Source organism: Mastigoproctus giganteus, chromosome 14 (assembly GCF_048544385.1).
Source record: "Mastigoproctus giganteus isolate SK-2022 chromosome 14, ASM4854438v1, whole genome shotgun sequence".
Classification (NCBI taxonomy): Eukaryota; Metazoa; Arthropoda; class Arachnida; order Uropygi; family Thelyphonidae; genus Mastigoproctus; species Mastigoproctus giganteus.
Window position 1 is genome coordinate 54,730,641 of NC_143588.1, and position 17,556 is coordinate 54,748,196.

Genomic DNA, 17,556 nt, shown 5'->3' on the forward strand with positions numbered 1-17,556 from the left:
AGGTTAGTAAGGGACTTTATATTTTAAAATATCCATTAAAATTAAATACACAATATTTTACATTACTACAATGTCACAAACAAGAACAATCAAAACACAGGATACTGAACACTATTTTTGCAGTTGAAGCTGTAATAAACTAGAAAAATACCTGGTACTTAAGTACGAAATATTTTTCTAATAATATATTTTCCAATACTATTTCCCGAAAATAAATTCAACTTCTTCCAGTCCCTTAAAATCAGTAATGGAAGATACAAAGTAACAAAAGTATCTCACCCTTTCTAAAATGCTCTGCTTTCTTCTAAAAGACAATTTTTCTTTTAATGAGTAAAATATAGTCCCTGAAAATGACTAGTTTTACGTTAGCATAGGCACATGATGCAAGAAAACAAGCTTATACAGTCAGTCCTCGTATAACACGTGTTTACATTACACGAATTCGTTCATACATGATTTATAAATAGGGGAAACGATATCTTATATAACACGAGCCGAATTTGCTTATGCATGATTCACCTTTGTGTTTACAAGAAATGGTAGTCGAACGCAGAATCACACCAACCGAACACAACACGATAGGAATGAAGAGAAGATTCTGAAAATATTTGTTTTTTATATCAGTGAAGGGGAAACATATTTCACCTTAATAACGTAAAAACCAACACAATTCCAGCTATCGGTATTATCGTAAATGTAATTAGATTGAGTTTACTACCAGTTTATAACAGATTCTACTAGCAGAAACGCAACTGGAAATTGTTTTATGGTAGTAACCCCCAGAAATGTGCTTTAGTAAAATGTGAGGTGTTAATAGTGTATCTCTGCCTTTACGGTGTTGTTTATTCAGTTGCTACATGCGCTCAGCTTTATTTATGTGTATCAAGCGTGCCTCCTCATTTTGTAATTTTGTTTTATTCCCTAAAAATGAGTAAAATACTTAAAAGGTGTGAAAAGGAAGCATCCAGGTGAAGACACTACAGATTCAGAGAGGAAAAAGAAAAGCAATATCGATAAACAGAGGCGGACTGGATCAAAAATTCTTACCCGAGAAAATTTATAATGGCCTCATACTATGGTTTATGGCCAAAATCACACCGGCCACCAGGGTTACCCCTGTTAAGGCTTATGGTCAGTGCGCCTCTGTCGATAGAGAAAAAAAATATGAAATTGTGAAATGCTTTGAGCGAAATGAACGACCAGGTGATATTGCACGTGCTACAGACCTAAATGAGGCAACGCAGAGAATTACAAAGAATGCAGAGAAAATAAAAACAATTTTCATAGCAGGAACAACTCAAAGTGTAATTAAAATCCATTAGATTAAGACACAAGAATTGGAAGAGATGGAATGGCTGCCATCTGTTTGGATAGAAAATCAAACAAAAAACAAGTTTGCTTACGATAGAAGCAAAAGCATTAGCAATATTTTATTACGTAATAGTCGTAATAAAATACTTATGTATTTTATTACGATTATTTATTGTGTTTGGTAATGTTTTGGTTACAAATGTGTGTTCAATCTTGGGCGGTCATTTATATTGCATGAGGGTTTCTAGGAACAACTATCGTGCTATACGAGGACTGACTGTATAGCATCAGCCAAAAAAAAAAAAAAAAAAATCTTATTTCAGTGGTTCCTTTATCTGCAGATTCTTGATGCACGAAGAATCACTACTAATAATCAGATCAAGAGTATTACTCACTCTAGTTGCCTCCCGAGCATGCTACTGTAGAAAACAATCATCCAATAAATCCACAAAAGCCTTACTAGTGTGTGAGTGACCAATCCACAAATTCCAGTCAATATGTGGGAAATTAAAATCCCCCATTATAAGACACTCTCATTTACTGGCCCACTATTTCTCTGCACAATTGCTCATTATACCCATCGGATTCATTAGGCCTATAACACACACGTACTCTCATTTTTCTTTTCCCAGTGCTTATGTCACACCAAACAGACTCAACACTACATTGTCCACCAACATCAATTGGATGCACTTCCTTACATTTTATGTGTTTCTTAACTAACAGCATAACCCCTCCTCCCTTTCTGTCCTGTCTATCCTTTCTGTACACATTGTACTCCAGTTCCACACTGCTTATGTCTGTGTGACTCCATGTCTCTGATATCCCAACAATATCTGCCTTTGATGTCTTGACTAGCACTTCAAGCTTATCGAATTTATTAACTATACTCCTAGCACTGGTGTACATGCAAGTATACATGCACCTGTTTCTACTCTAAGTTACACTACGTATATGTTTGACTAGAACTTTATAAAAATGATAACATTATCAGTGATCACAACAAGTGGTGTGAAATGTATTGATGAATTTATATATCACATAACAATTAATTATTATTTTTTTTTCTGTTTACAGGACTTGAAAGATGACCTGCACTGAAAACTCAGAAATTAGAGGTGAACACAGAAATTAAGTACATAAAGAAGCAGGATCTCAATCCCTAAGCCAAGTCATTTATGTATGTTTATATGTCGAACATCCTCAATAACCTGCCCCTTCCTATGCCATTGTTGACATCAACAGCCGAATAAAAGTGTAGTAAAGAGCCAGTTGAAAAAGATGCTTTACTAGAGAGGCATTCTAATATTAATGTCTAAACTGATCATGGATGAGAGCTGATTGACAACTGATGATCTAGATAGTTGAGAGTGTCAAGTTACAAAAATAACGGTTAGCTGATTTGTGACAGAGAATTATGGGGATAAAAAAAAAATGGTTTCTGCCTGCTGAGCACCAAAGTTTGAACTCTGAACAGAAGTTCCAGATGTAGGGTGCCAATGAAAAATCTATATTAATTTATTTTAGAGTCAGAGAAATTCCTGTCATTAAATAATAGTGGATTAAAAAAGGATCACCACTTTCAACCTGAGATCAAACAGGAAGATAAACAGTGGACTCCCCCAACAAAAACAACAAGGAACTTTCCTTCATAACACATCTTTTGGGATTCTTATGTGGCAATGCTGGTTGATTTCCTCCAAAAGGGCTGAACTATTAATATAAGCTATTCTCATGATTCAACTGCAAAATGAAATTAAAAATAAAGTATCATGGGAAAATGCAAAAAAAAAAAAAAAAAACCCATGAAGCAAGTGTACCCTGTACGCAGGAACAATGTTTATTTTATGTGAAAACATCTTTGATGAAAATTAAAACTATTTCAATTTTTAAAATCGAACAGCTAGAACCGAAGTTATGAATGATATAACATTTTATGCTCACGCCTGCTACTTACTCTACCAAATCAATGTTAGTAACTGAGTTAGTATCATTTAGGAAGTGATGTTATTTCCATCTCACATTTTCATTACCAATCAGTTTTACTTCAGTCCAAAAAATTTAGTAGGTGCCATCAAAGATGTTTTCACATAAAAAAAAGGGGAGGGGGGGGGGCTGCAATCTACAAGTGTAGGTTTGAGTTACTCCAACATTCCCATAGCAAAACTGAACTATAAATAAAAAATCTCATGAACAGATCTTCCAATTATACTAATTTCTGATAATTTAACTTTATTAGTGTTTTTCTTCTTTAATTATAATTTAATAAATATGAACTGATCACAATATATATATACTTACTGTTTCAGAGTCTAGAGTAATAGGAATATAATCCATAGGTGATCTCTTTGTAGGAGAAGAATCTGTACTAGATCCATACTCTAACCGCTCTTCTAAAGTAGTTAACCTTCCTTCTTGTCCTGCATTTTGACTAAGACTTGAGTCTTGGGAGGGAGATTCACTGGGACTCTTTTTAGAACTTTTTTCATACAAGTCTTGTTCTAATCTATCAAAATTGTATTCTTGTATTTCTGCTGATGTTTTTTTTAAAGAATTGTAAACTTCCTCTGGATTTAAATTTTCTGTTTCATCATCATCAAAGGAGCGATTATGGATAGGATAATTACGAATCCTGGAATAAGTTTACAAAATAAACAAGGTCACCTTTTTGTAGGGGAAAAAAAAAAAAAAAAAAATATATATAAAAATAATAATAACAAAATATACACCAAGTTCATTTTTCCATAGATGTCGCAATAGCATATCCAAATATGTAAATGTATAACAATTTTAGTTGTAATTTTATATTAATAATTCTTTCTTAAAGCATGATCTATCAATTAATTATTGCCCACTGTAATTTGTGAGTTTAATTTAGCCATTCATTAAAGTATGGGTGGTTAATTAAAAATATGTATGACTTGCATCACTTAATTCATTTAAAGCATTCCTGCACACTAAAATTAAGCTCAAAAATGACTGTTTGTTGGGTTGGTTGGTACTGCATTTACTTGGGGAACTGCAACCACATTCTTGGGTGGGGATATGCATGTCCACACTCATACATACACACTTGTTATCCTTTTCTACATACCCAAAAGATATTCCTAGGTCCATAATAGGCACTAACCACTCTTGTAGCAGTCTTAACTGTTCAGTGAGATTATTAGTAGCAGCAGTGGCAAATAATGCAATAAACAAGCTTATACTGCATTAGAAGGGGGGGGGGGGAAATTCCCATTTCACCCTATCTAACAGTTTATCAAGTTCTTTCTTGAATTTATTCAAACTCAAGATGAGAGTCTGTTCCAACAATCAACCACACTCTGTCTGAAGGCAGATTTCCTCACATCCAACCCACAACTATTCTTCTTCAATGTGAATTTATGCTTGCTCCCTCATGTATGTAGTCTGAGCAAGAGGAAAGATTCGAATAGCACTGAGCTTATACAATCCATTCAAGAATAAAACAGATAATAACTCATACAGAGACCAAAAGGGGGAAAAAAAAAAAAAAAAAAACTGTTCAGACAAATAAAATGATTACACCAAAATACGAATAGGTAAGCCGAAAAATTAATTCCTGCAGCATACAACACATACACCGATGAGCCAAAACATTACGACCAGAAAGTCGTAATGAATCGAAGCAACTGCAGGTGAACTACGGCATGTGTGCTGGTCGGGACACGGTATAAAAAACACCTGATACTGAGCTCCGCTAATCAGTGTTACTCTTGTTCTTCAGATGGGAAAGGCAGCGGACTTAAGCAAGTTTGACAAAGACCAAATTGTAATGGCCAGATGACTGGGTCAGAGCATATCCGTAACGGCACGGCTGGTGGTGACGGTCAGCCATGGTTAGTACCTACTGAAAGTGTTCCGAGGAGGGGGAACCCCCGAACCGCTGGCAAAGTGTTGGACGATCACGGCTCATCGATTCTTGAGGTGAGTGAAGGCTCTCCCAGATGGCAGGTGGCAACAGAAGTGCAACTCGCCGGTAATTGGAATGCTGGTGACGGGAGTAATGTGTCACAACACACATTACATCAAACCCTGATGAAAATGGGGCTGCATAGCCGCAGGCCACTCCGAGTGCCCACACTAACCACGGTTCACTAGCAACAGAGGCTAAAATGGGCAAGCGACGTTGAAACTGGACCTTGAATGATTGGAAGAAGGTCGGCCGGTCCGATGAATCACGTTTCCTGTTACACCGTGTGGACGGCCAGGTACATGCGTCATTCTAGAACAACCTATTCAAGGAGTGAAATAATGGAGAAGATGAAGTTATTAATGCTGTGGATAGACAATATGAACCGAAATAACATTCCTGTAATACAGGCAGTGGTTATGGACAAGGCTAGGAGCTTATTCAATGAAATTACTGAGGAATTGGGAGGGACTGAATCATTTTCGGCCAGCAGGGGCTGGCTTTCCTGGTTCAAAAACTGGACCAGAATTCACAATGTAAAATTTACTGGTGAGGTGGTCCAGTTTTTGAGGGGGCAGAATATTCCTCGGCACCACCAACACTGCAGGTTCCGAGGAATATTCTGCCATATTCCAAAAGTTACGGGATGAAAGCTGATACACCCCGACTTGGCCTTTAATGTTGATCAAATAGGGCTGTACTAGAAGAAGCCTGGTAGGATGTACATAGCCTGTGGTCTGCTCCTAGTTTTAAGGCTGAAAAAGATCAGATCACATTACTTCTGGGTGGTAATGCATCAGGCACTTTTAAGTTAAAGCCGATGTTGGTTTACCATTTAGAGAATCCACATGTTATGGAGGGCATTGTGAAGACTACACTTCCTGTTTTCTGGCTGTTGTTTGTTATTTTGATTTTTAGGAGCATTAGCAACTAAAGCCATATTACTCCGGGAATATGTGGTGGTCATTCCCTGACCTTTTCTGCATCCTCCATATTTGGTTGTGACGGGCTCGAACCCCGGTCTAATCAAGAAGCATGTGCTATGCACTGCTGCTCCTTCCCACCCAGCTACGGAGGCGCCCTGTTTTCTGGCGCTCTAATAAGAAGGCGTGGGTGACCCAGACCCTTTTTAGTGAATAGTACATTTCATACTTTTGACTGGAGGTGTCCAATTTTGTGCAGCAAACAACTTGGCCAAAAACGTTGTTTTTATTCTCCTCAACTATGCTCCAAGACATCCAGCTAACCTTGAAGATATCCCTAATGAGGTTCTGAATGTCATTTAGGAAAGAGCAGCACTGGCCTTTGGTTCAGTATAATGCCTTGTCATTAACAGACCATCAGTAACAACCAGAAGTAAATAGCAAGGGACTGCAGTCCCTTCGAAAACTTTCTTCATGTATGTTTCAGGTTTTCAAGTTCCCCTTGAACATTGGCGCCTGGGTACAGTGCACCCCTTGCACCCCTGACTGTCCAATAACACATCTTTTACTGCACTGATGTAGGAACCTGAAGTTGCTATAAAAATTTGTGTAACAATACAAGGCAAACAAAACACTAAGTGAATGACAGTCTAAGAGTGCACAATGCCTTTATAATGTGAAAGGTGACATTATATAAGGCCAACAGGCTTTGAAAGAAATTAGATTACTGGATTTTCAGAAGCTGGATGATCAACATGGCAAATAGCCACTCGTGTGGCAATTTGCCACGTTAACCCTGTGACCGGTGATGCCTGAATGGGTGGACTTCGTTGTTCCATAGTTGGCAATTGGATTTTCAGAAGCAGAATGGTCAACATGGCAAATTGCCACTTGTGGCAACTTACTGTGTTAATGTGACTCATGATGGTTGGACTTTGCTGGAAGCAAAGGTACTCACAGCTTGTCACCACACTCTTGGGGCACCAGAAAAATATCAAAATGGGAGGATCAACAAATCCACTGAGTAGTGACAGTTAACATGGGGGAACTGTAGCAAACAGATCTGCCACAATTCTGTTTTTGCCTATGTTGGAAAGCATGATTAACAGATGGCAACCAGAAGTGGGTTATATTCTTCCAATCTACTGCTTCTATTCTATCATTGTCAGCATTTGCAGTGGTACATGGAGAGCTACTTGGATACAAGAATGATATTGTGTTGTGTAGTGATGAATAATGTTTTTCTGTTTGGGATCCAATGGTAGCCATATAGTCATCTGCAGACACACCGGGGATAGAGATGATCCAGCCTACATCAGGGAATTCCATGTGAGCATGGAATTTCCCGTACAATGACACATCTAAAACATTAAACATTGAATTAATGTTTTAATTAGTGACAGTTGGAATCATGGTATGGATTGCTATTTACTTCTGGTTGTTACTGATGGTCTGTTAATGACAAGGCATTATACTGAACCAAAGGCCAGTGCTGCTCTTTTCTAAATGACATTTTCCAGCAGGGTAATGCCTGCCTAAGCCACACAGCTCACATACCAATAGTATCTATATAATGTGAACATGTAGATGTGGAAGCACTTCCACATCTTCATGTTCACTGACCTCAACATCTCAGCCTTCTACCACTGTTGTTCAACTTGCAGTACACTAAGATGATATTAGTTACCTTCTTGACTTCTTATCATGATCTTTGGCTTTTTGTGTTTGTATTACTGTTCACAGAGACCATACTCCATATTGATGTGTAAGTTATTTTCATAAGCAAATACCACTGAGAGTACATAAAGTTAATTATTTATTTTTGCCTACATTAATCTGTCCTACATTATTTTGAGTTGGAGGTATGCACTATTGTTTTGCTTTTTAGTTGGAACAATATCAATGTCAGGCAATAGAGGAGTTTTCATGTCTGCACGCACGCACGCACACACACACACACACACACACACACACACACACACACACACACACACACACACACACACCTCACTCATTTCTGGTGCAAGTTCTAAATTTTATGACCAAAAATATTTGGTTGTTTCTTATTCCTATTTTGACATTAATATCACTCATACTGTTTCTGAGAGTTTGTCATTAAATCACGATTATCTTATGATCATATATTTTCTCATCTTTACATCTTGCTACTGGAAAATATACAAGTTATTCAGGTGTATTTACTATTAAACCTTAATTTAATACGTGCAGTAAAGTGCTGTGCTGAATTTGTATTAATTGGGATTTTTTTATAAATTATTTTAAGAATGCATTTTTTATGCAATACCCTTTAACTTGGTTTATTCTCTTTCCTTCCTTTTGTTGCTACAGTTATGTACTGGTTTACTTTCTATTTGCCATTTACTTCACCAGACATACAATTGGCTTATTCTTATTTTATATTTTAATTGTGCTCCTGCAACATGTAGTACATAATGCTTTGCAACTACAAATGTTTGTTTCACTGTTTATTTTTTCATTTTTCCTTTATTTAATTTTTTAAATATTTATATACATAATAAACAGAAAAATGTTCAAATTGCATTTCTGAAAATTGCATGCTTATAATGGGTATATGAGAATGGAAGAGCCAGTTTTATTTTTATAAGCAATTTTTCTCCAGCAAAATTAACAAGTTTTATTTAATCAAAAATAACATTGAAAGTTCAGCGCCTGTCAGGTGCAATGCATGCAAGCATTTTTTTTTTTTTTTTGTAACAATAGGGGTTGAAAACACTGCTATGTTAGTAAAGATATCAGGAATTTCTCCCAAATTTAAATATGCAATAAAATATCCAAATTTTAGCTTTAATTCATGATGGAAATACTGATATCTAAGCCCCTAAAAGAAAGGATCTTGCTTTGTCTATGCTAATACAATGCAAATTACAATAATTGGTTGAGATGAAAAATGTTTTAAAGTGAACGGTAGGAAAGATGGTCAAAAGTAATTACTTGCACAGACTTAATTTAGTTTAGAGTTTAGTTTAACATACTGAACGGCCATTCACATCAAAATATATGTAATTTTGAGAATGAAGCCTCTTTTAACATGTTGGCTGCCACCACATCAGGGAATGCATCCAAGTGGCGTAATTTTCACAATGCTGAGAAATAACAATATTCCAAACTTGTCACCATTCTGAAAATTCATAAATAATAGTCTGGAATTCAAAATTAAAAGTAAACAGTTACATTTGGGCTGAGCTGTAAATCAGAACAAAATAAAATTTTATTAAAAGTTTATTGTTTGTATATACATTAACTTAAATACAAGAAAAAAAAAAAAAAATAAATAAAAATGTCCCAAGCTATAAACAAAAACGAAGCATTATTACTAATAGCCCAGAGTTCAAACAGTGTGCCGACAGTTAATTTCACCTACCTTTACTTTTGCACCATTTTTATACTGACTGTTTAAGAATGGCCACCTTTATTGAAATCTATTACACTGGCAGGTTGATTGCTGTATCATTTTCATGTGGTACAGTTTAATTTGATTATAATTCAGACAAATACTCATTTTAAAAATATAATTTACATGAATAAGTTATGCTTATCTTGATCAGTTACATTTATTTGATGTTTGTTTAAAAAAAAAATTTTATTAGGTATGATATCTAATATCTTTCTCTAAAATTCTTTATATTACCGTGGCAAAGTGGTATTTGAGGATTGAAGATGGGACATGACGGCACATGGAGATTTCTGATATCTATCAGCACTATATCGACGCAGCTGAGAGTGAAGTAGTTGGAAAGCACTATCCTAAAAAAAAAAAAAAAAAAATATATATATATACAGTTCAGAACTTAAAAATTTACTTATATACAGCTATCATAAACAATATTAAACTGTCAAGTTAGTTTAACATACTGTTATTAGTTACACCTATGGCCTCTATACTATTATATTTACACTATGTTTCTCTGCATTTTTTTTTTTAATAACAGATCCCAAAAATTGTAAATCATACACCCCCTCCCCCACCCTCCCGGCAATCCATCATATTAGAAATTGTATTTAGAGATAGAAGAATCATTGCTTTCTATTCTCTCAATTTCTCACAGCTAAAGGAACAAATTTAATTAAGAAAAAGAGAACTTGCCCATTAATATACATTATATTTTATTTAATCCTTTCACAAGTACAAATGTAGATTACACTTTTACAAGGTCACCTCAAGTGCATTTGTGGTGGTTTGAGTTAATGGGATTCAAAGTATGATTTTATAAATGGTGGTAATCAGAGTTTCCCTTATACGCTGCTGGTGCATCTGTAAGGGCACAGCACCAAGGCTGGCAGGTGTGTGTGTTCTGTTGAATGTTGTGTGCTGGTGCCTGGCATTTTGCAGCCAGGGGGCAGGAAACACCCAGTTCCTTGCCCCCAACTCCCATTCCAAGCCACATGAGGCAGCCAGGCTCCACTACCCAGAAAACCTGAATGTAAATAAGGAAAGGAAGAGTTTATAGAAGGAGAAGTATAGGAACTGGTAGGGAAGGAAAGAGGATAGAAAGAAAGGGGATGAAGAAGGGGATATCTCCTAAACAGAAAAGAAGGGTTTAAACAGAAGGAGTTAATGGGATACAAACCACTAGCTTCCTTGCATAGAGTCCACTTGAATTGAGCCTTCTTAATGTGGTCTGGTTGGAAATGTTTTCACCTACAGTCGCAGCAACCTCAAGAGACAAAGGACATCATAGGGTTCTGCTTGTTGTTAGAGCCAGATAACGGTTTGATAGGGCTGACATAGCCTTTGGGTGACCTTGCCCAGCTCTTCTTACAATGGCTCCTGTCTTGTGAAATTGCTTCCATTGTGCCAAGACAACAGAACTAAGCCAACATGCCACCTCTGCCTGGATTCGTGTTACAATGGTCTGCCATCTGAAAGAATCGTCTAAAAGACGATGACTTGCCATCCTGAGTACTCTCCCACTGAGCAAGCCAAAAAAGAGGAATGAAGTGATGTGGTAATGACCTGCATTTTCACAAACACGAATAATCTGCATAATATGCGGCTCTGTAAGGTGGCAGATCGATTTCTATTGGATCCTCACTCAGAATATGCATGCCAAAATGTCTATTATATCAAATATTCATCTTCAGCAATACTGTTCACAATAGAATATTAATGAAAAAAATTTTGTTCTGTTAATTTTGCCAAGGCAGTGTATAAACAACAAGAATAAAGAGATTTGAGAGTTACAATTTAGTGGGCCATGAAGTTCTTAGAGCAGTGTAGACAGACAGAAAATACGGCCTGTGTTGTTCTATTGAAAAGAAATTGCTATTCATGAAACTTAGCTTATAGAGATATAGAGGTTATAATCCTGATGCACAATTGTAAGACCATGTTTGGAATACTATGTTCAAGTGTGGAGACTGCACCTTAAAAAAAAAAAAACAGAGAACTTCTTGAACGGGTCCAAAGGCAAGTAATGCATCTGGAGAGATTGGCAAAAAGGAGAGGAAAGATTTCGAATACATGAGCCAAAGATTCCAGGCACCTTAGAGGAAACACTTGACTGACTATATAAGGCTCTGAGAGGTGGAAAGTAAAATGAACGATGGCAAAGTTTTCACTGTTATTAATGATTCCAGAACTAAAGACCATAAATTCAAATTTCAGATGGTATGGTCCAGACTGGATTGTAGGAAGTTCTCTTTTATCCAGGAAATTGTTAATTATTAGAATAAGTTGCCACCAAGGATGGTTGTTCTGACAGTGGGGGAGAAATTCCAAAGTCAACTGGATAAATACCTACACAAGGAGGAGTCAAAAATGGTAGTTTATTTTATTTTCACTATTTCCTATGGAACTAGCATCTTCTGCTTTTGGTGATTTTTCTGTGCTGCTTGATACACGAAGGTTGGCTCTAATGTTGAAATGTGCAGCTACAATATTTATTAATTCATAAATATTAATTTCTGGAATGAAATACAGGGAATATATTTTGTAAAAAGGATAGGTGGAACAGGACCAGGGTATGTCTGCCAGGGGCAAAGGTTGATGACGTTGTAGAGCGGATATCATCTTTCAAGGGCACAAAAGGTGATATAGTTGTACACGTTGGCACTAATGATATTAAGAGTAGGAGACCGGCGGAATTACTCAACAAGTACAGGTCACTGTTGAAAAAAAGCCGTGAAATAGGGTTGAATTTGAAAGTGTCTGCAATTCTGCCCAGACACGCTAGGAGGGAGTACATGATGAGAGCCTTGTCAATCAATTCGGCCCTGGAAAGATTGTGCAAGGCTCAAGGGGTAGAATTTTTTTCAGCCTGGACTGTACTTGTTAACAGGAGAGATTGCTTCTACAGGGATGGGATACACTTAAATAGAAAGGGTGCAAGAATATTTGCTGATGCTATCGAGGCAGTGTTAGGTGGGTCGGAAAACTGCTAGTTTGGGGGGATACAAAGACTAATAGTTTAACAGTAACCGCAGGCAGAGGTGAAGGTGATTCTTGCACAACTTCTATTAGAATAAGAAGTGACCTGGAGCGAGGGGTGTTGGGGGTTTCAGGGACGGATGGCAGTCATCATGGAATAGTTGGGTATATGGGATGTGTTAGGGTAACAAGGAATAGGCATAGGAGCATGTATACCAATGCTAGAAGTATAGTAAATAAATTTGATGAATTTGAAGTGTTGGTCAAGACATCAAAGGCGGATATTGTTGGGATAGCAGATACGTGGTGTCACAAAGATATAAGGAATGCAGAACTGGAATTTGGGGAGTACAATGTGTACAGAAAGGATAGACAGGACAGAAAGGGAGGGGGTGTTATGCTGTTAATTAAGAAAAACATAAAATCAAAGGAAGTGCACCCAGTTAATATAGATGAACAGTGCTCTGTTGAGTCAGTTTGGTGTGAGATAAGCACTGCGAAAGGAAAAATAAGAGTAGGAGTGTGTTACAGGCCTAATGACTTGAATGAGTACAATGAACAATTGTACAGAGAAATAGAGTGGGCCAGTAAATCAGAATGTCTTATAATGGGGTATTTTAACTTCCCAGATATTGACTGGAACTTGTGGGTTGGTCACTCACACACTAGTCAGACTTTTGTGGAGTTATTGGATGATTGTTTTCTGCAGCAGCATGTTCGAGAGGCAACCAGAGAAAGTAACACTCTTGATCTGGTTATCAGCAGTGATCATTCGTGTATTAAGAATTTGCAGATAAAGGAACCACTAGGTGGCAGTGATCACAGTGTGCTGAAGTGGGATTTACTCAAAGAGGTAACTACTGTCAGGGGTAAAGGAAAGGGTTTTTGCTTCCGTAAAGGGGAGTACAGTGGTCTCAGACAGTTTTTAAATTCTGTACAGTGGGATCAACTGACGATGTTACAAACAGTAAATTCTAAGTGGGAAGCATTCAAAGAATTAATCGTGGAAGCTACTAGACTTTATATACCGATTAAGAAATATCGTTCAAGGTTTAGGCCTAAATGGTTATCAAATGAACTAATGAGACTCGTGACAGAGAAGAAAAATGCATGGGATGCATATAAATTATCAGGTGACGCAGAAGCCTGTGGCAGATATAAGCTAGTCTGTAATCAGGTCACAAAGGAGGTTCGGCAGGCAAAGGCGGATTACGAGAAATCTTTGGCAAAAGATGCTAAGAAAAACAGCAAGGATTTCTTTACTTATATAAACTCTAAAAGGAAGGGGATGAATCTGATTGGTCCACTTGACATCGATGGTTCGACTGTTGATGATCCTGCTCAGATAGCAAACAAACTGAATGAGTATTTTGCATCTACATTCACACGTGAAGAATTATTACAATTTGAAAATGGAAGAAGGTTATCAAATTGTAGCAGTGTGCTTAATGATTTTGTAATAACTGAGAGCAAAGTGGAGGAGAAATTGTTGAAGTTAAACATAAGAAAGGCACCTGGGGTGGATGGGATCTAACCAGTTATTTTAAAGGAGGCGGCAAAGCAACTAAGCAAACCCTTAGCCATAATTATGAGAGCATCCTTGGACTCAGGGGAGGTTCCCACGGACTGGAGATGTGCGAATGTGTCCCCAATTCACAAAGGTGGATCGAAGGGTGACACGAGTAATTACAGACCAGTTAGTTTAACTTCTGTTCAGGGTAAAATAATGGAGTTGCTGGTTAAAGATGCATTGCAGGATCATCTAGACAAGACTGCAGCAATAATTCAAACACAGCATGGGTTTGTTAAGGGAAAGTCTTGTCTGACAAATTTGATTGGTTATTATGATGTGGTCACAAAGGAACTGGATGCAAAAAATAATTTTGATATCATATACTTGGATTTCAGGAAAGCTTTTGACACTGTTGCGCATGGAAGACTACTGTACAAATTGGAGCAGAATGGTATTAAGGGTATGTTGCTACAATGGATAAAAGGATGGTTAAGTGGGAGAAGACAGAGGGTGGTAATCAATGGGTGCTGCTCTTCGTGGACTAATGTTATTAGTGGAGTCCCACAGGGTTCGGTGTTGGGTCCACTGTTGTTTTGTGCATTTATCAATGATATTGATGAAGGTATATCAGGCTTAATGTCGAAGTTTGCAGATGACACAAAGGTTGGCAGGGTTGTTAATGACAGTAATGGCAGTGTGCTACTGCAACAGGATCTAGATAATTTGGGCAGATGGGCTAAGAAGTGGCAACTGAAGTTCAACCTTGACAAATGCAAAGTACTGTATATGGGTAGAAGTAACCCCAGAGAAACGTACCAACTGTGTGGTACTACACTTAAAGTGGTAGAAAATGAAAAAGACCTGGGAGTAATTGTGCAGTCAGATATGAAGTTTTCTGAGCAGTGCAGACAGGCTGCTAGGGCGGGTCATGGGGTTTTGTCAATGATATATAGGAATTTTGCTAGCAGGGAAAAGGAGGTGATTGTCCCTCTGTATAAGGCAATGGTCAGGCTACGCCTTGAGTACTGCGTACAGGTCTGGAGGCCTCATTTTAGGAAGGATGTAGATTTGCTTGAGCGTGTACAGAGAAGAGCAACACGATTGGTGAGGGGAATGAAGGGATTCTCTTACCAAGAGAGGCTTAAGTTCTGCAAATTGCAGTGGCTGGAGACTAGGCACCTGCGCGGTGATTTGATTGAGGTGTATAAGGCCTTGAATGGGTTGAGCACGCTGAATTCTGATGGGATCCTTCCACTTGTTCAGATTACCAACCTACGGGGACATAAGTTCAAATTAAGAAAGGACAGATGTAGAATAGATGTGCGGAAATTTGCCTTTAGCCAGCGGGTGGTTAATTGCTGGAACAAACTTCCATCTGTCGTTGTAGAAGTTGATAGGTTAAATAAATTTAAGGAGGAACTGGACAGGCATTTGGAGGGAATGGTGTGATTTTTTTTTTTTTTTTTTTTTTGGCTGATGCTGCATAAGCTCCTACACTTGCTTTCTTGCATCATGTGCCACTACTACTACTACTACCTCTGATAACAAAGCTTCGATATAACGAAGTCCGCAATTTCAAGCCCCATTTAACATAAAAAAATATTCCAGTTTAATCACCTGAAATCTAAACAAATTGAAGAAATTACGGAAACCTTTGGGGCTTCTTGTGGTCGGTTCGAGAAATTTAAAAAACGGGCCAGGATTCATAGTGTAAAATTAACAGGAGAAGTTTCCAGAAAAACTAAAGGAAATAATTGAACGTGAAAATTTTCCACCAAATTTGGGGTTCAATGTTGACGAAAGCGGTTTGTTCTGGAAACGGCTACCAAGCTACCAACTAAAAAGCTTCATTTCTATTGAAGAAAAATCAGCTGCTGGGTTCAAAGCAGCCAAAGACCGTTTAACGTTACTCTTTGGATCAAATGCCTCTGGCGATTATAAATTAAAATTGTTATTAGTTTACCATTCAGAAAATCCGAGGGCATTAAAAGGTAACATAAAAATGAATTTACCTGTAATATGGAAAGCAAATAGAAAAGCGTGGGTTACCAAGGAGTTATTTACTGATTGGTTTGTTAACCACTTTTGTCCTGAAGTAAAACGGTATTGTCAAAAAAACAACTTTGAAGAAAAAGCTCTTTTGTTGTTAGACAATGCTCCGGGACATCCTACTGATCTTAACACGTTGGACACATGCATTCCTGTCAAAGTTGTGTTTCTTCCAGCAAACACAACTTCCCTGATTCAACCATTGGATCAGGGAGTAATAGCATCATTTAAAGCTTATTATCTGCGTCGAACATTAAGCAATTTAACTGAACTAGAGGATAAAGAGGAAATGACAGTTAAAACTTTTTGGAAAAACTACACCATTAAAAATGCAATTGAAAACATTGATAGTTCTTGGAAAGAAGTCACTAAGAAATGCTTAAATGGAGTTTGGCGCAAAATATGGCCAGAAGTTCTACTAGAAGAAGAAAATAACATCCAAGAAATTAGAAATGAAGTTATCCAGATGGTTCAATCAATAGGTTTCGAAAATGTCGATGAAGAGGATGTTAGAAATTTATTGAATGCAGAAGATGATGGTTTTTCAGTGGAAGATTTAGAAAACCTTGTTAGCAACGAAGACAAAGATAATGAAGACGAAGTTAAAGAAGTTCCTGCCGAAAAAGTGTTAACAACCAAAGATTTAAAAAGGTGCTTAAATGACATTGAAAACATTTTAAATTTTTTTAGTGAAAATGATCCTGATTTAGGAAGAAGTTTTATTGTTAAGCGATCAGTGTTAAATGCAATAACTCCGTATAGGCAATTGTTAAATGAAAGAGAAAAACAGCACAAGCAATCAACTTTAGACTCATATTTTAAAATGTGATTTCACTTTGTATGTAAGTTGACTGTTTATTTAATAAAACTTTTCTTTGTTCGAAAAAAAAAAGCTTTTCATTTTCTTTACGTAGGAACGTATCTCTATTCTGGCCATAGTAATTTTACCTCTGAAAATGAAGTTTCGCTTAACGAAGTAATTTCGTGGAACACATCCTATTCGTTATTCGAGGTATGCCTGTAATCATTAAATAAAGATGTGCATTTATCCCTATATTTAAAACATCAACTTTATTAGGAACTTTAATTTAGAGCTTTGTATGTAAGTTGACTGTTTATTTAATAAAACTTTTCTTTGTTCGAAAAAAAAAAGCTTTTCATTTTCTTTACGTAGGAACGTATCTCTATTCTGGCCATAGTAATTTTACCTCTGAAAATGAAGTTTCGCTTAACGAAGTAATTTCGTGGAACACATCCTATTCGTTATTCGAGGTATGCCTGTAATCATTAAATAAAGATGTGCATTTATCCCTATATTTAAAACATCAACTTTATTAGGAACTTTAATTTAGAGCTTTAGAACTTTAACTAGATTAACTCTATTATTTTACACAAGGTGCTTGCGTTTTGTTGAGAA

General features: G+C 37.0%; 1 protein-coding gene across 1 annotated transcript in view; it reads right to left on the bottom strand.

The window, feature by feature from the left end:
* chb (CLIP-associating protein) overlaps positions 1–17,556 on the bottom strand; it is a 1,004,436-nt gene that overhangs the window by 137,577 nt on the left and 849,303 nt on the right. The window contains exons 32-33 of the mRNA XM_090388867.1: positions 9,839–9,954; positions 3,613–3,943 (exon numbers count right to left, since the gene is read on the bottom strand). Coding sequence (XP_090244993.1) covers positions 3,613–3,943; positions 9,839–9,954 — 447 coding nt within the window. The remainder of the gene's footprint in view (positions 1–3,612; positions 3,944–9,838; positions 9,955–17,556) is intronic.